The 25,826-nt window shown below is 36.2% G+C and overlaps 1 protein-coding gene across 24 annotated transcripts; it reads right to left on the reverse strand.

Moving 5' to 3' along the window:
- Nucleotides 1-200: 200 nt before the first annotated feature.
- On the reverse strand, nucleotides 201-24,240 carry LOC409792 (electroneutral sodium bicarbonate exchanger 1). 24 transcript variants are annotated; one of them, XM_006571138.3, is made up of 25 exons: nucleotides 24,007-24,240; nucleotides 22,818-23,042; nucleotides 16,557-16,687; nucleotides 15,868-16,002; nucleotides 14,368-14,433; nucleotides 12,863-13,001; nucleotides 12,558-12,777; nucleotides 12,306-12,429; nucleotides 11,698-11,871; nucleotides 11,298-11,360; nucleotides 10,294-10,389; nucleotides 9,437-9,540; nucleotides 9,186-9,371; nucleotides 8,529-8,735; nucleotides 8,044-8,456; nucleotides 7,808-7,973; nucleotides 7,281-7,439; nucleotides 7,001-7,150; nucleotides 6,648-6,923; nucleotides 6,183-6,572; nucleotides 6,005-6,112; nucleotides 5,726-5,860; nucleotides 3,687-3,865; nucleotides 3,470-3,593; nucleotides 2,591-2,728 (listed from the first exon to the last, which is right to left on the reverse strand). In XM_006571138.3, exons 3-25 carry the CDS (start codon nucleotides 16,678-16,680, stop codon nucleotides 2,651-2,653), a joined length of 3,816 nt encoding a protein of 1,271 aa, XP_006571201.2. In that variant the 5' UTR covers nucleotides 16,681-16,687; nucleotides 22,818-23,042; nucleotides 24,007-24,240; the 3' UTR covers nucleotides 2,591-2,650. The 24 variants fall into 24 exon arrangements, 21 of the variants coding, with proteins under 21 accessions (XP_026301998.1, XP_026301932.1, XP_026301925.1 ...); XM_016918010.2 differs by lacking the exons at nucleotides 22,818-23,042; nucleotides 24,007-24,240 and adding exons at nucleotides 18,819-19,021; nucleotides 20,876-21,342; XR_003306519.1 differs by lacking the exons at nucleotides 22,818-23,042; nucleotides 24,007-24,240 and adding an exon at nucleotides 17,257-17,309 and having other exon boundaries at nucleotides 839-2,728; nucleotides 3,354-3,593.
- Between the last annotated feature and the right edge of the window lie 1,586 nt (nucleotides 24,241-25,826).

Here is a 25,826-nt window from a genome sequence, read left to right on the forward strand (position 1 = left end):
TGATACTTGGAGACAAGGGAAGAAGAGAGGATATATAGGATACATAATTTATGTGGGACAATAAGAATTCATTTCTCCGTTTTATCCATTTCTCTCGTTTATAAATAAATATAAAAACATTAAATATGTAAAATAAAGATAAATTGAGAGAAATGAATTTTATCGATAATCAATACTGTACTTCTTTTTTTTCTTTTTTCTTTTTTTTTTTTTTTTTTTTTTTTTTTTAATCAGAATTTATCAGCAATTCCGTTAAAGAGGACTAATACATCGATTGCATGCATGGCAGCGACTTATATGATTGCAGCTGATTATATACAATTGTTGCTCGCAATGAGTCTCCTCCTGAACTATTGTGTGTATTATGCACACCACGTAATCAATCACAATTGTGTGCACACAACTTGTTTATCCTTTATACCCAAGTACATACTGCTTAATTATTAACAAAATTATTCGTTACACACTTTTCTATTCATAATGAAAATTAAATGATATCGAGAATGATGAACTTTAGTATATACAAAATAAACTGGCAATAAAATCTATATATATTTGATGCTATACGATACTATGCTTAAATTTATATTTCTATGCTTTCAACTTCGATCGATCATCATTATTTTTGAAAAATCTTTGGTATTCCATTGTGATTATGCTGGACTAGATCTTCTAAATAATGCATAATATACACTTATGATATTTTTATAAAAAAGACGGAGTAAACATGTTTGCGATTTTTATAAAATATGCAAATTAAATGTTACTATATGCAATTAATATATTATCTAGCAGAATATCGTTTCACATCTCCATCATTTTATTATAATTTTTTACATGTATCTTTTAAAGAAGAGTTTCATTTATCTCGCACATGATATACAAAATGGTGTTTCTTTTTTTGTATCTTTAAAACAAAAGGCGCGAATAACGACGGTCTTTCTCAGTGGAAAATCTAATCACAACCAGTTAATACTTAAGCAGCGATATAACAAACATATTTCTTAAACATCATCAGAAAAGTTCGCGTATAGCTCCAATTAATGACTTCTTTCCCATTGCGAGCTTATACAGAACTGCAGATGATTTTCTTTCTTAAATATATATACAAACACACGTAACATCAACACGAACGATTGCCTTGTTTCGTACTTTGTTGTAATAATATCAATGGAGATGTTCCAATATAATGTTGTACAGGATGAGGCTTATTAACGCCCCCTTATCATTCTTAGTCGTTTAATTTACGATGTTTTTTCGTGAAATACAAAGAATTCAATCGTTCTTCGTTTACCGACTTATCACGCAATTTTCGACTGTATTTGTAAAGCCTTGGAAATTTAACGTGTATAATAATTTGATAACGTGTCATTTGAAAAATATCGTATTAAATTATTCTCTTTTAATCTTCTCACACCAATCGTCTCATTTTTCCATCGATCGGGTTGAAAATCGGAGAAGAAAAATGACAACTTATTCGTGCAACGATCCGCATAAATTTTTATTTAAATTTTTAAAAATCGAGATCGTTACACTTACTATGTGAAAGACTGCAGTATGATAAAAAATCTCATTGTTCGTTTCCCTTTCTTGAAAAAAAGGACATCCTTCAAGGGACGGCGTTACACATGGGAAAATTCAGTCGTGCTAAAATTTTGATAAAAAATATGGAAAATGATTCTCTGCTATTAATTCTTCCCGAATGAGTTTTCATACAATTAAATTTCAGTGTAAAAAACATGTACATTTATTCTATTAAATAATATAGATATTGTCGCTGTTGGCCGGTATTATATACGTATATCGAAAATTTTCAGAAAATACTCTTTAAGAATTTGCATAAAAACCAATCGAGTTAAAAAAAGAAGTTGTTGCATAATTTGTTGGTCGAGGATGAATTTTGTCAATTTTTCGACTTTTTTTTTATGATCGAGGACATGCTCGGCCAAGCTTCACTACGAGACATCCCTCGAAGGAAACGTCGATATATCAAAGGGGTTTTCTTGGCATACTTCATCATCCTCTTCGGGCACGAACTATCTTTAATCCATATAATCATTAAATTACAAATTACACGTTATTGCACACTGACAACAATATTTTCATCGATAAATTCATGATTCAATAAATGACAATTCACGCATCAAATTATCAGTGAATCGAATCTTAAAGCTAAAACATTTTATTTTAAATTTTAATCATGTGCGTTTCTTCATTTTCTTCTTTTTTTCTTTTTTTTCCTTTTTTTTTCTTTTTTATATGAATAAAATACGTTCATGTTAGTTACAATCTAGATATATGTCAGTGGCACTCATTAATTGCACTCGATCAAATTACAAATGCAATGAGATAAGATAGTCTTGCATGCGATTTTATTTTCTGTAAAATAAAAAAAAAAAATTATTTTTCACTTATTTTTATCGCTGTTTAAACTTTCATATAGGTATCAAAGTGTTCCACATGCTTCAATTTGATTATTGTTCTTGATAATTTTCTTTCAACGATTCACCATAATTGTGTTTGTAACCTGGCTGGCAATAACGCGTACGGTAAAAATTAAAACATATTGTATCGATTAATTGGAATCTTCGGGATATTTTAACGATTAAAAACGATCTTGCGAATCGTTCCCAGTGTAGCGTTGTTTTCGTTAAACAGAAGTCTCGGCCGAAGTAGTGCCGTTAATCGTTAACGGGCTGATGCTTTCCTTCGATCGTATCAAGTCTATCTGAAACGACCAAACCAAATATTTCGCATAATTTGCCGAAACGTATCAAGGACGAGCCAATCGTTTTAAACAAGCATTTAACGTACGTAATGAAAATCTTTAAAAAATTTTAAAAATTAAAAATTTAGCGGAGCATCGAATACACTGAACCGTGATGGCAAATTCGTTTAAAAATTGAATTTAAACATATGTTATTGTATTAAAACTATGTCACACGCAGATTACATTACGCAACAAATAATAACGTTTTTTTTTTCGTACGAAAAATTCATGCAAATAATAGAATTAATCTACGAACGAAGATGCAAACGATAAAGATCGCAAAGTGCAAAAGTGAATTAAAAAATTATATCATATTGCAATATTAATATATATAGAAAACAGAGATCAGATTCATCGAAATCTTTTCTGCTGCTTCTTATTTTGATACTTATTGGTATATATTTGCGTATATATTGCATGCTGCAACTTAATTATGCAACGTAATAACACAATCGAAAATGGATCCGAAAATAGATCTTCTTTTCTATCGGAATCGTCATGGCTCCTAAGGGAAAAAAATCTATATCTAAAAGACGACTCCGTTCGAGGGTTCCGTGCAGCCCCCTTTTATACTCTTACTCACACAGTAGCGTACATGGGGGTATGTTGCATGCCGGTGTATTGGTGCTCTTGCTGTGTGACTTGCCATGTGATTTATCGGTTTGGTGATGGTGGTGGCTAGAATTTAGAGTCATTTACGTTTGTCACCTTGATAGAGATCCCACTGTCATCTTCATCCTCTTCGGTCATCGTAGTCAGCCTCGTAGTCTCGTCGGCCATCAACAAGTTATCTTTCTTCGAGTGCTTTTTTTGCTTTCCCGCGCTAGATTCGAATCAATTTATCAATGTCACATTAAGCCCACTGAATGATAATGGATGGTAATGGATTCTACTTCGTTAAATCAGGTAGACGTACTTGATTAGTTTGACTTGTTTCATTTTCTCGTTGCCTTCATTTACTTGTTGCCAAATCCCTGTCTTATTCACTTCTTCGCTGATATTGATGCTCGCCATTGGGATTTTCATAATGTTGCCATTCGCCAATGAGATTTGTATATTACCTGATGGACCATATCCGATGGATTCGTTTTGTTCCTGAGAGACAGATTGTAAATTCAGCTTCAATTGCTTAAATCTCGTTAATTTCAAGAAAAAAAAAAAAAATCAAGCCATGCATTGAACTCAGCAAATCTCTCTGCACTACCATAGATTTTGGTATTCCATAGACTTCGAAGAACAGTGGATTTAGGTGTAAAAAAAAGCGGTTATTTCGGTTAGCATCGTTCGGTTAGCTGGAAGATGGAAAAAAAAAAGTGAATTTGCATTCGGCTGAGAACGAGGAGCAGGTGTCGCGTGGATATAATAGCCTTCGTGACTCGTGCAGAGACGAATCGCCTCAATCATTCTATTATTTTTTTTTATGTATATATACTTATTTCATTAATTCATGATATTATAATTACACTACCGATAAAACGAATCGCTGGAAACGATGGTCGAGATCTATGCCATCATTGCCACACGATCATAAAAAAATATATAAACACAGTGCACGACATCTGAAGTTCAGCGTAAAGGTGTAATCTTCAGCAGGGATGTAGATACAAATGTTAAAAATTTTCGATGCTGAGGAACTATGGACGTGCGCTTATGGTCACGTACCGATGACAGCCGCAGGATTCGACGACCACTGGGTACCTTTACGTCTCTGGCATTCTTTCATTTCCTCATAGATTTCTCTCTCATTCTCCGATTTTCTGAGGATTTTTTTATCTTTTATATTTTTCTTATTTTTCTCTTCCCCTTTCTACCCCTCGAAAATTATACATTTCTCTGTAACTGTGTGCTCTTTAATGTGTGGTGTTCGAAGATCTTGCTTCTTTTAAAAAATATTTCGTGATTGAATGTCTGTTAAAAAGGAGGAGGTATTTGGTCGCTGTAGCAGCGAGAAAAGATTTCTGTATCGAAGATCCATCCGATTCTAATGTACAATCTACGTGTATTTTGTGACACGTGTCGGAGTTTGGTGATTACATGCAAACAAAATGTATTGTTATTTGTATATCGTGTGCTGAACGTGTTGATAAATACTAAGGAAAAAACTTGGGATTACAGATAGATTTGTGTGTGTTCTTAAACAACGATGTATTTTTCATATGTAAGGTAGGCAATGTGTTCGATGATACATTAAGCCGATACATCATGTGTGTCAAAAGATAATCGAAACATTGACTTCGTTATAGTTTTTTGTGTATTGTCGTAAAATGACAGTTTTCAGAAACTTAATAATAAAAAAAAAAAGAGAAAAAAAAAAGAAAAAAAATTTATTCGTGTTTTTTAAATAAAAAACTTATATCAATAATGATCAAACTATGATTAATTTCATATGAATTTTTCGATGATATAAATATCTTTGATAAATATATACTTTCATCTATAATTGATATAATTTAACTACAATAACAAATTTATCCAGGTTTTAAAATAATTGTATCCAAAATGATATCATTCGAACGATGGTATAACTAACTATTACATGTAATTAATACTGGTCAGGCCGAGTATTTTAACACGCGCAATTATGTATGTGCGACGAGATAATTGTTTTAGTTGTAAACTTTATGAAACCATCGGAATACATATCTATCTTTTTCATTAATTTTTGTGCAGGCCATCTTCGTCATTCAGGCACATTTAATGGCAAATTATTATTATTGCTTCGATCGGAAAGACAACGAGAGAACAGCGAAAAGACGAAACAACGCGTAGCAAAATTTAGGCCACTTTCATACGATCAATCGTTAAAATATCGCGTTCTTCTTCGTGTTTCCGACAAAATGTGGGCTCGTCGCATACAGTTACCGTGACCACGGGGCAAATATTAGCCACGCGATCACTTTTTGTGTGCTATTTACGACCAATGATGATATTTAGTATTCGTCTCACGGTGCTAACCTCGCCGCTCTCCAGTTGACGAAGATCTTCGGCATGTTTTTTGCTTGGTTCCGGCATAATATCGTCCAGGATCTTCAACTCCCGTTGCGTGAACATCAAATCTAAGGACTTGCGTATTCCAATCATCACCATCAGCTGCGTGAAATATTATTCGAGAGTGAGAAAAAATAATAAATAATAACAAACAATACAATATTCCTATAAGATAATAAAATACTCAATCAATATATTAAATATCGTTCTTGATTTATCACGATTATCGTTCGATAAATATCTAACCATCAAAGGGAAGAGAATGGAAGTACTGCTGAAGGATTTGATGATCCACAAACAGGCTAAACAAGTCAATTGTATCGTTGTAAATAGGTGTACGCGTTTCAATGGTACCTGGAACATTTAGATCGTCAAACATTCGGTTCACGCGAACAATCACTCATACTCATTTCAATTATCTCACCTGACGAAGAAACATATAATCGGGTTGGTATTTAACCGGCATCAACATAATTAAAATTCTGTCGAAAAATTGAAGTCCTTTCAACGAAGCGACTCCCATATAAAGAAAAACGCCGAATAATACCGGCATAGGTATGTGTCTCAACATTGGTGTGAGTAGGACCGAACAACCGATCATCAAAAAGATTAAAATATGCGTTACTCGCTGCTCGCGAACACCAAGGAACCGTGGTTTTTCTCCTGGTGCGGCGCATTCCGATTCCAGTTTCAACGAGTTCACATGATTAATCGAAAGTACGGTTGCCGCTACGAACCAGGGTAATCCCATTACCGAGCAAATTTCTATCAGAATCGCGAGAACGAATAGATCCAAATGATAGCCACATCCTTTCTAAATACGAACAATACAATTTATGGATAATTTTTTAATAATAAAAATTTTGTTTTTAAAATCAAAAAAACTTGCCTTTAATTTATTCTCTTTCCTATTTACTATCACGGCTGTGATTTGTTGATCCATAAAAATCAATATAGTACCTAATAAAGCTGGCAGACTTGCAACAATAGCGCTCCACCATGGATTACTTTGAAAAGGCCAGATTATCCATCCTCGATCGGCCAACGTTGGCTTGAATTCCGTTGGTACCTCGAGTTTCGGCGTGGGAATATTCGCGAAATGATCGAGAGTACTCATCGAAAAAATTGCTATGATCACCGCAAAATCACTAACGACTTGTCTGACCTATATCATTACACGCCAAGAGTAAAAAAGATCGATCGTAATTGGTTTTACGCGACGCGTAAACGTCGTATCTATACCTTTGACGGAAAGAAGAGAGCGTTCTTGAAGTCTTTGAGCTCAACGGATAACAGAAATGTGCCCATGAATAGTATAATTGACATGAGGAACACATCAGGTATATAGTGCGGTAGGTTGCAACCGTCGCCCACTAGCGTACCGTTGTAATTCTGAAAGAAAAACGATTCATCAGTGGTATAACAGTGTGCCGAGTCAGACACAGAGTCTTGAAATCAAGCTGCCGTTGCAGTTTGTAATTTCGGCTAACGAGTAGTTTTCAATGTGTGACGTTCAATTAACCTGGCACGTTTTTTGATCGAGCGCCGTCCAATTAATGTTGTCGTAGCTAGACGGTAGGCTGCCGTTCGGCGGCCTACACCAACACTCGTAGTCGAACGGATCGTTTGCATGGGTATTAATAGGATATTTCTTGCCGATGGACAATACGTTTTCAATGGCCTGAAACACAGAAATTCTTACTCGTAAATATCCTCTCTAAATCCTGAATTAAGAAGCTGATGGATCAGATTAAAGCTTAAGAGTATTGGATTTTCGCGGCCACTTTCTCATCAAGATCGAGGCCAATCGAACTTTCAAGTTGTTCAAGTTTTGAAGCCCGCGAGAAGCGCTTCGATTAGAAGCGTATACCTTGCAATTCGTGACCCAAATGCAGGCGATTTTGCTGATGATGCGATTCGCGAAGCACATACAGTTATATCCCCCATCCAATTAAGTCGTATCGCGTCAGAAGGACACGGTTGCGCAATTAAGATCCACCAAGGTAACAAAATTGCAAAGTAGTTGAGATATAAGAATCGATTACTTACTTTATAGATGAAGATAAACGCGATCAGGGTGGCGAAGTTTTCTTCTGTGAAACGTGTGATGTAGCACACGAAAGCACTAGCGTCGATCGCTACGAGAATTACCAAAATTAAGGTTATCCATGAGCCAATCCAAAAACGGAACGACATGTAGTTCCAATCCGATTTCCTACGAGCATATCGCACAATTTCGTTACGTCTCAACGAGGAGCGCTCTTATATTGCAAGAACTTACTTACTTGCAGAATTCATAGACTATCGTCTCGAAGACTAAAACGGGACCGGTTGAACCGAGGATGGTTAAAGGTTGTCCAGAAAAAAATCCATATCCGATACCGCAAACGAAACCAGATACTAACGACTCCATGGCGGCCATATTTTTTCCCGTAGCCTCGCCCAGTAAACCGCCAAACGTGATTATAGGCGAGAGACAGGCAAAATATAGAAAGATAAAAGAAGCTACACATTGAAGAGCCAACGCGTCTTTGAAGTCGGAGAAATAAAACGGCGCTTTCCTCTTGATATCGTTTATCAAACCACCGAAAAGCTTACCAGACCTCGAGAGTCCGGATTCTTCCCTCAATTTTTGTTCATCAGCTTCTTCGTCCAGTTCTTCTTTCGGTTTTTCTTCTTTCGGTCGTTTCCTTACATCCTAAGCAAATTGATCATTAAAATCGATTCTTATGAATATTAATTTACAGATCGTCTACGATCTATATTGTACCTGCGAAGGAATGGCAGCAGGCGGTTCTATTCTGATCGCAGGATCCCATTCTCCTGGTGGTAGAACCGTGACCGCATCCAAGAACTCGTCAATTCCGGCGAGAAGATGATTTCTGTTCTTCGCCTTGTAAGCCACATCGTGGAAGACCTCGTCAGACATCAAAGTAGCCATTGCGCGACCAATCTCGTGGAAACCAGTGAGCCCTCCCTAAAAATGCATCGAATCGTTATCCCATCTAATGGATTCGAATAAATTAATTTATTTATCGTGTTATCGTGTTTCGCTATGATCGATAACCGAAAGATAAAACAATTATCAGGAAAAGGAGACAAACGATTGAAATGAATTGGAGAAGACAATCTCAAATGATAGTTCTCGTTCAAATTAGGTAGAAATTGTTTTGTGTATCGAGCCCTCGAGATCGAGAATAGTTCAGGCAATCAGCGTGCACAATTACTTCGTTAAAACGTTAATTACTCGAAAGGAGCTTTTCATCGAGTTACCCGAGAATCTACATTTCTACCTCGATAGATATACACGATTGCTCTACTTTCAATGTTTCATCCGTATAATTCCGATATCCGAATTCGAATCGATTTAATACTCGAAACGAAACGAATTATGTTTTCTTTCTAAAAAATCTTCAACAAATCTTACCGTTGGTCCAAGCAGAACAAATATAAATCTCGTTGGCACAGGAACTTCCGTCAAATCGCCCATTATTCCAGCTTGGCTCAATCGAATGAAAGCCGACAGACTTTTATCTAAAAAATCCACCTCTCCTACGAGAATATTGCTCGCCTCGGCTCCCGCAGGTATCTTCCGCATGAAATGCGTATTACCCTGATGAAGAGTGAATAAACAATTATTATACAGTGGGAATCATTGGATCGTTAAAAATTACGAACCTTGTGATTCGCGTCTCCGTTTTCTAAGGCGGACGAACTGTGATTTCGGCTAATTGACACGCTACTCGGACTTCGATCCATTCCGTTAGAGCCTGGTTCTTGGCCTGAAAGAGATCTAGCTTACCGCCTACTGCGTCTTTCCAAGGTAAAATTAAACGAGAGAAGACGAGAAGACGAGAAGGCGCGTAGGCATTATAATCGAGGGCTACATATTTTTCCGTTTCCTCTCAATTATCATTTCTATCCAAGACCATTAAAAGTTGGATAGCGACCCACATTCGCATGTCGAAAGCGTTTCCCAGTTGCAGGAATCCAATATCAAAGATTTTCCAGTATTTCTCTTATAGGTGACATTCGTCGGGACATAGATTGCTTTTACTCCCGTTTATTTTTTTTTTTTTTTTAATATGAACGTTAATTTTCAATTCAAAGATATTCTGTGCACGAACAATTTTTTTCTATTAAATGTCAAGACCACGTTGCACAACCCTTTCGAACGGTAACCAATACGGTAAAACTTTTCCGATAGATTGACCACGCAGCTGCAAGCACTCGAGGACAGAGTTGATTTTGTTTTCCGTTGTTCTCACTTGCTCTCGATAATCGTTTGTCGATAGAGGGATGTTATTTTGAGCGATGGTACCAATAATGGTACTCTAATCTGAATCGTTGGATTCCGACAACTCACGACACTATTCGTCGCACAAGTTTTCAGGAATACGAAATATATGTCGCATATATGTATATGCATACTTGTATAATTACTACAGAAAATCTACAAGGTCACGAGATGGTTATCCGATGTGTTAAAGAGTTAAAAGAGAATTGCAAGCACAATAAAGCAACAAGGAGATTACCAGGTATAGCAAGGAAACGGCTACCCGCATTCAACGCTGGCCCACTGCCGTGACTTGTTGCGCCGGCGATCGCCGGAGCGGAATTCGATTCCTCCACTAAAAATGAGCATGAAACATACACCAGGATCGTCCTTTATTTACAGAGGAAGGGCCTAAGAAGGAAGAGGAAAATCCCATTTCGTCGAATGCATTACGCGTATCGCGAACAGTTGCGTCCCGAGACTTCATTGCTCGAAATCGCAACTCGTTCGCGATTAATTCGTACTTGTAGCAGTTCTTTTTCTTTTTCTAGTAAGTAAGAATAAAAATCGCGAAGAAATGAGAGGAAAATTAGTTGGAACTCTGAAAAGATAGATATTAGTCAGATTAAAAAAGTGTGACAGTAGTACTAAGTATGATATCGAGTTAAAAGTATACATTAAGTCATATCGTGCATATTATACAATTAGAACGTAAGATCATGCCTCGTGATTAGTTGAATTGTGAAGGTTTCACCTACGCGTTCCCGCGATCGTGCACTTCCTCTGAATCGTTTCTACTTTACGATCAGGAGAGAACATGTATCGCTTGAAGTGATTCCCGCGAATCCGTTGCTGCATTACGATTGCAGTAGTAACAACCGATATTCGTCGGACACGAAGCGTTCTTTCTGAATCGATTTCACGATCCCGACAGCCGATAACAAATCCACTCTATGCAATATTTAACTACTGTAAACATCGAAAATTCCACAGAGGAAGGAAAACGAAAATAGAGGAATAAAACGACGTAAACGTCGATAAAGAAATGTTGTTTGTCGGGAAATATTGTATCATCACATTTCATTAATATGTACAAAAAAGAGTGGAAAAGAGAGTAGAAAAAAATAGAAACAAAATGGAGAGAAATACGAAGTGTAATAATAATAATAATAATAATAATAATACAAGAGAACGAAAGACATTGATTTTGTATTAATCTATCAATTAAAATTTATAAGAACAATAACCACCTGACAGTCTAACCTTTTAGTTGACACATCGCGAACCATGTTGTGAATCCGACCACGTGGGGAATGCCGAATTCGTCTGATTGAAAAATAAGAAACAAATGTCAATACCTTATACCACGATCGAAACAAATTAAAAATGGATTGGATTTATATCCGTTTCAATCATTTTCATTTATGCCGTGTTAAACCAAATAATTTGCACGATAATTTGGCGTTTGCACGTTTACACAAATCATCCGTGGGATAAAAATTGGGATAAAAATTGGGATAAATATTGATTAGTAGGTTAAAACTAATTGTTGATACATGAGGATTGAACACATGTTGGATAATGAGAAGGAACGTTAGAAAGCTGCGAAAGCACCGTAACCCAAGGCGATCTAGGCTGTTTAACAGTCTAGCCTATGTTATACCTGGAACCAGAAGATACGGTCCTTTCAAATCTTTCGTTTCTTTCGAAAGTAGAGCTGTGTTTGGATTTGGACAACTGCTGCTGCGAGCGACGGAGGGCGCGTAGGCGTCCCTACCGCGACGCTCCTGTAAATCTGACGTCAACAACGCATGCAAACCACACGTACAGTCGTAATCTGAAAATGTCGAGTACGTTTTGCATGCGTTTAATGTGAATTGACCTTGGAAAATGTGAAATGGCATCGGATACTTCAGATATCAAGGTCACATACCGTAGATGTATGTCCGATTTTTGTTCAACTTTGGCATATTAATGAATAAAAATAATAAAGTGGTTAAATATTTGGAACGGATGTTGGAATTTACAGAAAAACAAGATAGATAAATAAATAAATAAATAAGTAAATAAAATACGAAAAAAAAAAAATATTTAAATGAATCGAAATAATCGAAGGACGTTTTTATTTAATTTCTAAAAGATTTCTAAAAGATCGCACATGTAACAATTAAATATTAATATTCGTGTTCAATAAAAATTCAATTAATAATGTATTTAATAAAATAGTTAATCAAATTAAACTTGATTAAAAGTCGATGATAGCAAACTTACTCTTCGAAGAGGAATGATTTCGACCTATTTCGGCCAATGATCTGATAATAGGTAGCCTAGACATGTTGTTATCTTTACGTCTCTCGTGTTGATGCCGATGCCTCACCAGAAGAGCTTCCCTCACCTGCTCTCCAAATACTTTTCTCGTTAGAATTTGCATACATAAATACATCATAAGAGATATATATATAGGAAGATGACTCATTTATCTACGAGTTATCTTCTATTCCACGAGACTCTCTTTTCTCGTACCTTTTCTCTCGACTCGGCCGGCAATGAGCCTTTATTGATCATATTGTCGAGAACCAAATCAGCAATCTGTTCAAGACTGTTCGCTTCCATGTCCAACATCACAGTTCCATTTAACAGCAGGCTCCTCAGTTCGAAGAGGGCGTGTAGCGAAAGAGTCGCTACGTGTGGTTTGCTCCATCTATTTCCACCCTCCTCGACATCTTCTTCAAATTTGATCCACCTATGGTTAAGATGAATATATTTATCCCGGGGAAAACAAATTTTGTCGTTATCTGGAATAGAATTTAACAAGGGAATAAGATTACCTGGCTGTTTCCTTCCATTCCATCTCGTCACCATCCTTGACGAGCTCCTCCATCTCGGAGAAGAGAGGATGGGATTCGTGTGCATCGTCGCCAACTTCTTCGCCCAGAATAAATTGCACCCTCTGGGCTGGGGGTGTAACTGTAATTTTAAACATTGCTTCGTGAACCGCGAATTTCTTTATTGCACCAAGGAAAAAACGAACGAAACATAGATAAAATTTCACGTGTACACGTAGTACAACTACTTGTTTGATTTAAACTTGCTCGAAATGACGTTGAATAGTGATCTTCAAATGTCTTGGAATAATCCGTGGAACAATTTCGAACATCGAATGATTTGAGATGATTTCGAATCAACCTTGAAATGATCTTCGTACAACTTTGGGATGATCCGAGGATGACTCTGAACGACTTTTGAATGACAGTGATATGACGAAAAAAAGATTTCGAGATGACAATTACGCATAACATGGTATGATTTTGAACGATTGTCAAATGATCCTTGGTATATATTTTATAAATGTATTTTTTGTCAATGCAACGACGTTCTCTGTCAGCTAAAAGCGCATTGCCTCCAATAACAATAAAAATATGTTGTGCGTATCGTTAAATAATCGGGAAGAAACGTAAAACATACAATTCAAACAGAAACGTCGAAACGTTCGCCTTTAAAAATGCGAATCGTTTATAAAGGGTGAATCTTTGAAAAAACTTTGAAAAAATAGAACAATATTAGATCGAGCAGTGCAGAATGATCAACGCAAATTTTTGCGTGCACAATGACGCATGAACACATGCACACGTCTAAGAAAAGTGTTGGAAACGGAAAATACATGAAAATCAGATGTACATAAAGAAAATATATATCTCCTTTATCGTTCCTTTGAATAATTACAAGCTGTTCTGTAATTATCGCATGAATCATAAGTGAAATCGCGTGTCGATATCGAAAAATATATGTAAACGACGAGACCATTCGTATTTCATTCGATTTAAATTGTTACGAAATATTTTCCGTGAAAAAAATATCTATATCGCAAGACTATATCTGCATTAATAAAAGATAATATGCATTAATCGCATCCCACTAACTATTGTAACGCTCTTTATATAACAGTAATAAACAAATTAATGATACATGAGTCACACAAGTTATACACAGAGCGATTTGATCTGATAAATATTAATCTTGTTCGGGATACATCACGCTATAACGTGAGATATTAATTACGAATCTAATCGAACTTAAATACCATCCCGCCAAATTGCCGAAGCGATTGCAACAACCTTGACGAGATATCCTTGAATGGTAATTCGTTTACGTAGTTTCTTTTAAATCAACGGCTTATCGCCGATAATATATTTAAATGATTAAGTAAGCAGTAAAATTCTAACGTATCTAAACGATATAATTTCAAGCTATCTTGATATTCACGTACGAATGATCTCTTGGTAAATGTGTCCGTGTAAATAGTACATAAAATTTTGTTGCGTGTTGAGCTTACGTATCATCTCGCCGTCGGGATCGCAGATACTAGATAGTCGACTCCTTCGAGTCATCAGCAATTGTCCTGAAACGTCAACGATACAACAAACATTGACGCTAATGCAATTTCGATTCTCGATTAATTACTCTCTTCATAATTTGATATTTCACGACGATTCGACACAAACGTCGTTTTTTTTTCCAACACGATCATCTCCTCAAATCTACAATCCAGATTTTTTAATATTTATACGAAATATTGCGACATAAATTCGAACGGAATTAAAAATCTCGAACACATTTCTTCGAATACCAAAGTGGATAGAGATTAAAAACGACCAATAGTAAATCGTAGATAGCTGACTTTTTATCAAAGTCAAACAATGAAAGCGCGCAAATAAAATTTTTTCCACGAAATATTAATCGAAAAGCTTTTCTTTTCCGAAACCCAAATTTCATATCATGTCAATCCGTTCTTCATAAAAAACGGAATAAACAAAATAACGCTTTCTACTATTCGCTCGCAAAATAATACAAAGGATGGCTGCACGATATCTCTCGAAGGAAGGGCTGAGGCCCTTGTCGAGTCTCGATATCGGTCACCCTTTTGCATCCCGTGTGCCAAAGATAGGGTGAACAGCCGGAGAAGTCGTGACAAGTGGTTGGCTGGTTGCCACATACCGTTCAATAATGCCGCAAAGTGCAACATACCATGGAACGTTTACACGCGCGCTCCACGGTAGCTACTTGAACGACACGGCCACCGCTAATGGGAATGAATCAACGGTGGGAATAGTTTTCAAAGTGATACGGTTCGTTTGAGATCATCCAACAATGTCGCTTTACCGTTATCCTCGTCGTTTCATTTTTTATCTCCGACAATACTTTGGCGGAAGCGCGCGGACCAGGAATCTTTAATTTGGAACGATGCGGCGTGGCAAAGTTTCAGCGGTTGGATCGTCGGAACATCCCTATTTACGTCGATCGGGCGAAATAGCCGAGAAGTTGGTGAGAATTTCCAGCTCTCCGTGTCTCGAGTTGGAGAGGCTTCCTTCGTTTAGAGTAGATCTTTTCGAAGCGGCACGAGAGCGATTAACTGAGTTCGGTGTAAAAGCGCCGCGAACTACTTTAACCTCGAAAACTCGTGACCTATAAGAGACATTTGTCTCTCGTCTCTATTCGCGGTTGGTTATCGATTATTCGGCGTATGTCGTTCCTCCCCCAGCCAAAGAGAAACACAATGAGAAATCGGCCGAGACGAGATTAGATTGGTCCTCGCGCGGATAGCGTATTAATCGAAACGATGGGCGTGGATCTGTCGCGATAGAATTTTATGGATTGGCTATCAATGTTGAGAAACGAAGGGGGAAAAGTTTTCTAGTCTTGTTGTTGGAACACGATCCGATAAGTAGACGGAGCGAAGATTGCGACGTGGGAAAAGATGAGAGTAAGAAGTAAGATAGTGGAAGTAGTAAGAAGTAAATATATGGAAACAGAAATGCAAACGTCGACAACTTACTGGGCCTATCGTTGTCGACATTATCCTTATCGGCACTGTACGTTTGACGTTGAGAATGATGGTGCTTGTGATGACGACGATGTCTCCTTTCGCCTGGTAGATGCACGCCCACATACACCGTGTGCGCTCTGTGACCTGGAAGCAGATGAAAGAGAACTCGCGTCACTGGCTCCTCGAATCGACGTTCCTATGATTATCGATAATAAAAATTCATACAAGCGGACAGAAACAGAAATTCATATTATCGTCTTTCCTCCACAAGTGTATATTTTCTCTATGTCTTTGACATGGATAAATATTTGCTATCCTGTTGCCTCTTTTCGTGTTTCTTGAATTTCTTAAGATAATCGATACTGATCCACAGACTGTTAATAACCTGTCAAATAATCGAAATCGATTCGATCGTCGAATATCGACGATACAAGATCGCATCGGAACAGGTGACCTCGAGTCCGATGTTTTTTTACGCAGACGAGAATCGCGATATTGGTGAACGAAATAATGATTTTCGAAGCACCAGCAACGCGTTTTATGAGCAAACAACGAAGCCAGATCTGTGTATCCAGCTGACCTACGCATGAACAAGTATTATCGGGCTGATTAAAGCGTAAGGATGCGAAAGGAGATTTCGATCATCGACCAACAGAGTTTCTTAACGGTGAGAAAGAAATCGAAAGAAATTTAGATACCTTCGTAGTCTTTCTCGGTGAAAGGTTGATGAGTGATCCGAACACCGGGATCTTTCGGAGCTTCGTCGTCACCTGTCCCACCTGTGTGGGCCGCGCCACCTCCACCTCCGATACCCGGCTGCATCCACGGTCTAAAAAATAAATCCAACGAACACGTCAAATCAATATGATTAAAATAACAAAATTTGATAAAATCGTTCCAACAAAAGTTTGAAATCGATCGTCCCAATAATAATCGTATCCCTCCACGAAAATTGAAACGATGTTACCTTGGATCCGCCGCAGTTATAATCAAGATTAATTGCAATTTTCAAAAATGACCGATTACGGAAGCGGTATCCGCGTGAGCACGATAGCAACTCGTCAGCTTCGCTAACAGCTCTCGAATATACGCGACTCTACGCGAAAGTGACCGATAACGTGTAAATCGTTCCCCCGAATTCTCGTCTTTCAGCGGCGTTTATGAAGGAAAAACGCGCGTGGGATTGTGGAATATGTGCAGAGACGGTCGTCTGCTCGCGATTACCGCCGATGCACACGCGATTTTATAATAATTAAACTTCCTCGACGGGAAGTACTTTATTTGCAGCACGAGCATGCACGTTCTCTTATTTCCATCTTCTCGCTTACTTTCCAATCAATTTTTTACGCCTTGTATCGTACACGAAATTTATCGATTATTTCAAACAGATCAACTTACGACGAACCACTACTCTTCAACGATCCCTCGCGATCCATATCTTTTCCCTTACGAATTTAATTGTCCACGGCCTAGACTCGAATCGCGATAATAGTTGACAATGCCTCACGTTTTATTCGCGAAACAATAGAAGGAGTTGCGCGCGGTTTCGCATGCGGATCGTCTTTGATTCCTTCGATACTTCCAATTCGATTCGCGTCATCTTCGCGAGATGAGCGGGGATAAGGTGAAAACGCGCGACATCCGGTCGCGTTAAAGAAACGCTTGTTTTCGAATCGATAATTCATGAGTAAGCAGAAAAATTGCACATTGTAGGTTGCACCATGAAATTCTAACAACTGAAAGAAAATTAGCGAGGAGGGACACCGTCACTCGATTACGCGTAATCAGTTGGCACGTGCGATCCTAGACACGAAGGCCGATTACGATTAAGTCGAAGCAGTTTCGTTGGACATGTGTCGCACATGTATCTCGCGTAATAAAGCATCGTAAAAGCGCGGCTCTTTTGGGACGATACGATTTTCTCGACTACGCAGATCCACCATGTTCGCGAAGGATAATAATGATGACAAAGATGTTTAAAAACTCGACGAGAAGACGCGAATTTACGAGGGAATCGTGAACGTTTTGCGCTTTAAGAAGAGCTTAAACATCCAGACTTTACGCGACGTACGATCCTTTTTACGAATTTTTGAAAACTTATTCTTGATTTCGTTTAAAACTTTCTTTCATCTTCTTCGTTAATATCGTTTTCCAACTTTTTCGCAATATGTTGTTTGTATAATACGTGTTGGGATAAATTACTTTATAACGTACAATTTACGATTTAATACCGTCGTAAAAATAACGAGGAAATTAATTTGTAACGCAATGAATGATTTAAAAGGCTATTGAAAAAAATTATATATACAAACATGCTGCAATAGCTAACCATTAACGCGAGAAAATATAAAGTTCATTATCGAGAGAATTATGTGTAGTATAATTATTATTTCATATTTATTATAAATGTATTTTGTGTATGTATTGCTATTATTTTCTCTTTTCGATAATTAAATCATATTTTTGAACGAAAAATCAGAGGAAAATTTTCTAAATCTCTTACACACCTTCCTTTTTTGCCACAAAAAGAATGATAAAACTTTTCTACTTATCTAATAATATTTAATCGCTTAAATCCACAAGATTGCAATATGACATTTTTCTTTACACGTATACGATGCATTATCACGATAACTAGATATATATATAATAGGTTTCTCAGACCATTTGAATTTCTCCAAAGCTCGTGAAAGTATATATGGAAGTTTTCGAGGCTGATTGTCAGAATGTCAAGATCGTGACAAACGTTAAACGGTCAGCCGAGGATTAGCAGCTGTCAAGTGGATAATTACCACGCTATGATTATCTGCGTTCTACCTATGTGTACATATATGTAATATATGTGGTTTTACATAATAGACGGTCCTCTCGTACGCAGTTACGATAAAGGGAGAGTGGGATAATAAATGAGGGGAGCACACGATAATTGTTTAATTGTTGGAGGTCAACCTGGTACCTACCGATATAAAAAAAGATGAAAGAGTATCCGCCAATACGAAGCAATTCGATTTCTCGGATTCGTTCCGACGCATCCGATATCTAACGGATTAAAATTCTTCGCATCTTCGAGAGTTTCAGTTCCGAAGGACAAATGTCAAACGATCGATGCACACGATGAATTCGATTCGACATTGTTGAATAGAACGCGTCGCGACACACGTTGCTGAAAGCGTACGAAATTTTCAACGATCGACTGGCAGCGGGAAGATTCGTCAGACCAATGAGTGCATTAACGAGCCACAACAACGTCAAATGAAAAAGTCCTTGTGATATGATATTTTTTTGTGATTCGAGTAACGAGCATTGTCTGCAACAAAGTGTTGTACCACTCGTTCCGAATATCGCTACTTATAATTGGAACGTAAAAATGTAACGATCGAAATAATAGTTCATTAGCGTTCTTTATACGATCTCGAGGCACGAAATAAATTTCAAATATGTATTCATCGCGAGCTTGAGACAATCCTTATTGTGTAGGGAGTTACTTTAAATTAAAAATAGACTTGAGATGAATTGCTCTCATTGATAAGAATTGAAAAAGAATTGATAAAGAATAGAAAAATCGATTCAATACATTTTTGAACGTATTTGCCAACGTTTCAGAGAGAATCATCGTTGAAACATAATGCGATAATGCGGATCAAGAGTCTGCTATGCGCCATTCGATTTATAACATGCGGGAGAGATGGTAATCGAATTTGGTTTTTTGCCAATTTTTTGACACCATCTCTTGAATTCCAAACGATTTCTAAATCGAACACTTATCAGAGTATACTTTCTTCGTTGGAATCATTTATTTCCGAATAAATTGGTCAACTAGGATTTTTGGAACGACGTTTTTCCGGAAAAACAACGATGCGTTTTTTAATTTATTCTCTTTGCGCGAAGAAAATATCGCAATGTAGTGTGTTATAATCATTATTTGCAAGAATACCATGGTATGAAATTAACTATGATTTTAAACTGGTTGTGAGAAGGAAAATTATGAAAAGATATAATGAAAACGCGAGATATTCGAAATATATTTTATTGGGAATCAATTACTTCGTCATCAATACTCTTATGAAATCGAGTGATTTATCATATTGACAATTTGTTATTTTAAAATCTTCACATTTCGCGCTGTTGCGTACGTAATTTTTGTTTATTTCTTTTGCAATTTATTGTTTTATTTTTTTTTACCGATATACTTTCCGGCGTGAAATTACATAAAAACGCGTTATTTTTCACAAATGATCTTTCTTTTATTTGCCAGACAAATTTTATTCAACGAATTTTCAATAATATCGTTTCCGAGTGAAGACAAAACGGATAATTTTGTAATTTGGTATTCATTCAAAGTCCAGCGATGATAGATCCGTGTATGTACTACGTAAATCAAATAAATTGAAGGATAGACTATACAATAATGCTGATAAAAGATAATATACTTTTTAAATTTCAGTAATTCTCATTAAACAAACACGTTAATCCAATAAAAATTTTAGACCACGTATGAGATTCGGACGAATTGAAATAAACAAAAAATATTAAAATGAAAAATGAATCTAAAATCTTATTTATTTATGTATTAATAATAACGAAGATAAAATGGAAATATAGCGCGTTTAATACTTAAACACGACGATAAGAAAAAAATCAAATTTCGACATACGACAATAAATATTTTTATATACTGGATTACTAAATAAAAGTATATCTACAATATACACTCTATGACGTTTTTTTTTTCCGAAGAATTAATCAAGAAATTATTCTCAATTAGAATTACTCTCAATTAACGAAAGAAGCGTCCCCTTATCTCGCTCGACTCAATTACCTTTCGTTTTCCATTTTAAAAAAGCAAAAATACGTAAACGAAAAGATAAGACATATCAATCGTTTTCATTATATCGTTGGCGCAATAAGTCGGTAAAAAAGACACGAGCCGCGAAACGACGGTGAAAATCATTGGAAATTTGCATTCTACTTGGATCTCGAATCCTTCGTAAATCGAATCAAGGATAAATCTCGTTACCTCGGGTCGTACGGATCGCACTTGGAATTCATGTCCACCGATTCTTACGTCCGATCCTCGAGCAAAGAAGAGGTGTAAGACGGTCACGATCGAACGACGACCGGTTAAAGAGTTGCAACAAGTCGGTCGGTCAAAACGACGATTCTCATGGCCAAGTGTTAGAATAGCAAAGTAAATAAAGACGTAGGTGTAGGCGTGAATGCACACGCTGATAGGCTGACTCGTTGGCACGTTGGTAGACACAAACGGTGTAATCGAGGTCCGGTTGATCGCACTCGCGCCCAATACACTCTTACACTCGTTACGTTGGTTACACATGCGCCATTAACGTACGTCTAAGCAGTACGATGATCACCGATCGACTGTTTACCACCGGCTGACACTGGTGTCTCATTTGTGTCATAAAGGCTTTCCATCTATGATCGGAGCGAGGAACGCTAGCAGGCCAGTAATCGCGCGTTTCCCTAGTAATGATCGGTCGTTCGTTTTACATAGCTACTGATAAGTCGACTCCAGATAATGATTACGTATTTTGATCCCGTGCTCCTCCAATGTGACTCACTTCGTATCACGATTCATAGATTTTTCACGAAATTTGCGCAAATGACCTGGCAACCGACCTTACTTAACCGACCGAGATAATCGATTTATCAATTTTTCGACTTTCCAGATCTTTGAACGAAACGATTTTTGTCCCCTTCGTCGTGAAAGAGAAATTTCCCCTCTTTTCCATAGTCTATTGGCTACCAGATCAATAACCGATATTCCCTGAGAAGAAAATCGAGCATGTAAGCATTGCCACGCGTGTCGAGTAAATAGACGCGATCAATTCTCGTATAATCCGCAAACGTTTACGCTGAGAAATTGATATCGCGTTGTCTATTTGTTCGCTCTTTACGCTTCTTCGCTAACTACTCTTTAAACGAACAATTTTTAAGCTTGCTTCTTTCATTATAACCAAACAAGCATGTATTTTCGAGTATATACTCGTTCCATTGTTCAACATTTCGTAAACGAACAATCATAAATCGGATCGTATCGCAATTGTTTTCATAACCATTGAAAAAATTACTGATTCGAGAACCGTGATCTATCAGATATCAAAGAATCTAGATATTAAAGATAAAAACTATTCGAAAGTTGACGAGTTAGCGTAAAAAAATTTGATCGAAGTGGGAAAGTTGCAATTGAAGCGAAGAAACGTGTACGAGCTGTTGGCCTTTTACTCATTATCGAGATAATGATGAGCTGATAATCATCGATAAAAATAACACGGTTTGCAAGCAGATAGCTCGCGGAAAAACACAAGACAATTATAATAGATGCGCCTTGAAAAAATTAAATTATTGAAAATCCAAACGCTGCCAACTAGTTTGAATATTTTTATATATAATTATAGCGGGTAATTACGATAACACAGGTTTACTTTCAATCCAAACAATAAAGGGATTTCGCTTTATCGTCGCATTAAGTCCTTCTCGAGCAACGTATCACAGTCTGTCTTTTTAGTGCTAATCAGTGCGACTGAATCTTTAACAAACGACGTTATGTCAAGTTGAAACGATGCTTGCCCGCTTTGTCCGTTTTTATCGTTCGATTAGATTCATTGTTTAACGACCGATTCAAGAAGAAGAATGTTAATAGCGTTTAAGTGGAATATAATAATGGATAAAGACTCGGAAATTCGATAAAAAGATTTTATAGAATGGTTACCGGAACTATTCCATTATTCCTTCGATTTCGACGACAAGGAACTCTTAACATTATATGTCTCGTTTCCGAATTTATCGATTAAATTCGCTTCGACCGGTTTCGCTAACAATGATTCCACCGATCTTTTCAAATATTTGAAGTTTCGCGAAAGCACTGGAATTTCTTTGACTAATTCGAGCACCGATATCGTGATACTGAAAAGAAGGGAAGCTCGCGTACAATTACTCACCTTCTAATTTGCTGAAAGACTTGAACGTCCTTTGATCACGAGCTGGTTTTTTTTTTTTGCAACACGATCACGTTTTATCAGACAGCCCACATCATCGCGCGAAATCTCGCACGTTGGCGCACGAATTCGAACAATTTTGCGATTTTGATCGTTCTTCACCGGAAGCACCGATATCCACAATTAGGATGTCATTTTATATTCTTAATGAAAATACGAAGATATGTGCTACAAACAGAAACGGAACAAGATATAGGACACGTTTTTATCGATAAGGAAACGCGAGGAAGATATCACCAGTTATTTATCATATATTGTACGAATAAAAAAAAATCAGAAGTTCAACGATGTGTTTTCGAAAAGAAAGAAACTCGTTACAAATTTATATATATATATATATACCCGCCCCTCCCTATCCAATATCTCCATCTTGCCGTTTCAGGATCGAAATACAAAAGCGATCGACTGCCTCGCCCTTTCTTTATCTCTAAATAGCAAAAAAATAATTTTCAAACATTGTATTTGCAATAAAAATAAAAAAAACTTTATCTCTAAGATAAGCGAAATCTACAAAAATATCGTAATACTTGTTAATTTTTTTAAAGATTAATATCTTTATTATGGAGTGTAATTACTAAAAAAACGTGTAATTAAATTATCGTTCAAATCAGATAAACAGAGAAAAAGATTTTTTATCGTTTGATCGTTTTCATTCAAACATCGCGTATTAAAATTTTTTCATGCTTTTTGGTATGCGAAAAAGTACGATAATTTTTAATCTATTTTTTCTTTTCCAAGCATTATCTCGCTTTTCGTCGATTCAACTTTCCATTCAATGATTAAAACGAATCGTAAACTGAAGAAGAAGCGATAGAGCGACACTCGCTGAAAAGAGAAAGTACAGTGGTAAATCGTTCGGCGAAAGAGTCGGCTGTGACAGGTGTCAGGCCGCGAAACGATTAGAAGAAGAGGCAAGGGTCAAACACCGATAAAGTTTAACGCGTGAGATCTTCGAGTTTCTCTGAGGATCGTAGTTAAATGTCATGTTTTCACAGCTAGACGGAGAAAATAGATCGTAATGTTGAATCGAGATCGAATCGATGATAATTGAAAAATCGAGTGGCTCGAGTATACGCGATTTAAATGATAGCATAGTCGTTGAACCCCTGATGTTTTCTGTATTCTGGCTCACTGTATGCAAAGGATCGAGCGAGGAACGTGCGGCGCGTATCCGCGGCGCGAGCATACTGCTACTCGCGAACGGTGGAGGCAGCTTCACCCTCTTCAGTATTGATCCACGTGGCCAGCTCGACTCTTTCCGCCACCAGCCCCACCGTCACCTCTTCGCGACCGTCCACCGACCGATGGCTACCGATCCATCCACCTCAAACTGTTCATCCCCTTTTCTCTTTTCACTCATCGTTCTGTCGGTCCATTTGTCTTTCTTCCACCGCAATATTCCAAATAAGAAAAAATGGTAAAAAAAAACAAAACCTTGATTGACGAGATAAGATTTTAAACATCCAACTATTTAAACATATTTAAATGGATGTATTTTCGAGAAAAATTTTGTTCGCTTGCTGACATTTAATTTGCGAGGAAAGCGAATAAATTCATTTATGAAGATTCTCATTCATACTTTTTATGTGGTTCTCGATAAAAAAATTTAAGTAAACAAAAAAAAAACATATATATATATATAAAAGTTTTAGAATAGAAATTTGTGTTGTATTACTAATGCTATTTTATATTAAAGTCATAAAAGTAAGATCGTTGTAGAATCGGAAGCTGAAGTTACGGAGATTATTCGTTTAAATGTAAATCGTTACCCTATTTCTATACAGAAACATGGAATGACAATATATTATACATATATAATAAATATAATATATATTTCACTCCAGATAAATAAAAAATTTTTCTTAAGTCTTTACTATGAATGATAAATCGTTAATTTAAGATATCGATAACTCCAAAAATATATTAAATTTTTTTAAAAAATTTTAAACAAGAAGCGAAAAAAGTGAAAAAGTAGATAAGAAAATTTTAACACAAACAAATTATAAAAATTCGATATTATTGTAATTAAATGTATATTTTTATATTATTTTTATATCCCACGAAAAAAAATCAATATATTTTTTTAAAATATATATGAGTTGTTCAAAAATGCTAAATTTTTTGGCGATCTATAAAAAGTAATCCATAAAATTACAAAAAATTATCTTACAATGATAAACTGCATTTAATTTAGATTAGACACAAACAAAATTTCATACAGATTTATCTTACGAAATTTATACTTTACATTCTGAAACACCGTTAGGAGAAAAATTAGAAATCTGTTTTATTCTTCGTCGATAATATAAATAAAATAGATTTCTAAAATATCGATATTTCAAAAAGAAAAGATTTCTTCTAACTCTTTCGTATAATGTAAATAAATAAATACTTACATCGCATATACAATCTTTTTTAAAATTCCTGCCTAATTTTTACTACTCTAAATATATTTGTTTTATTAAATCAATAATTACATAGTCAAATTTTTCATTTTGAAATGAATAACCCATACAACCTTTAAATAAAAAAAAAAAAAATATTACTTTCATCTAAAAGTCTTATTCAAAAAACTAAAGTTTAAATTATAAATACAAATATAATGAATTCAAAAAATATGCATGCATTTTATTACTAAAAAAAAATTAGGAAGTTATGAATATATTAATAAATATCTTGACAATCTTCTAAATATTCTAAAGGAAAATCTAAATTTAATAATCGCGATGGCAGCCAATTAGCTCATATTATTTGGTATATAATTTATAATTATATCACGACATTGCTATACATGATACGATTATGAATTGTACATCAAATAATAATGATTGCCCGGGTCTCACCTCGAGGAGGTTGCTGCATGTCGGAGACCCATCCCTAGCCACGTCCCATCCACCCTCCTTTTACGCACAAATTTATTTTTAAATTAATTTTCCTTTTGGTGTATGTTTG

This window comes from Apis mellifera, linkage group LG1 (genome assembly GCF_003254395.2).
Source record: "Apis mellifera strain DH4 linkage group LG1, Amel_HAv3.1, whole genome shotgun sequence".
Taxonomy (NCBI): Eukaryota; Metazoa; Arthropoda; class Insecta; order Hymenoptera; family Apidae; genus Apis; species Apis mellifera.

Coding starts and splice junctions, on each gene's coding strand:
- LOC409792 (XM_026446140.1), bottom strand. CDS start 17,294: ATGGATCGCGAGGGATCGTTGAAGAGTAGTGGTTCGTC. Junction 12,430..12,557: donor CGGCCGAGTCGAGAGAAAAG/GTACGAGAAAAG, acceptor TTTGGAGAGCAG/GTGAGGGAAGCTCTTCTGGT. Junction 9,372..9,436: donor ACGGAGACGCGAATCACAAG/GTTCGTAATTTT, acceptor ACTCTTCATCAG/GGTAATACGCATTTCATGCG.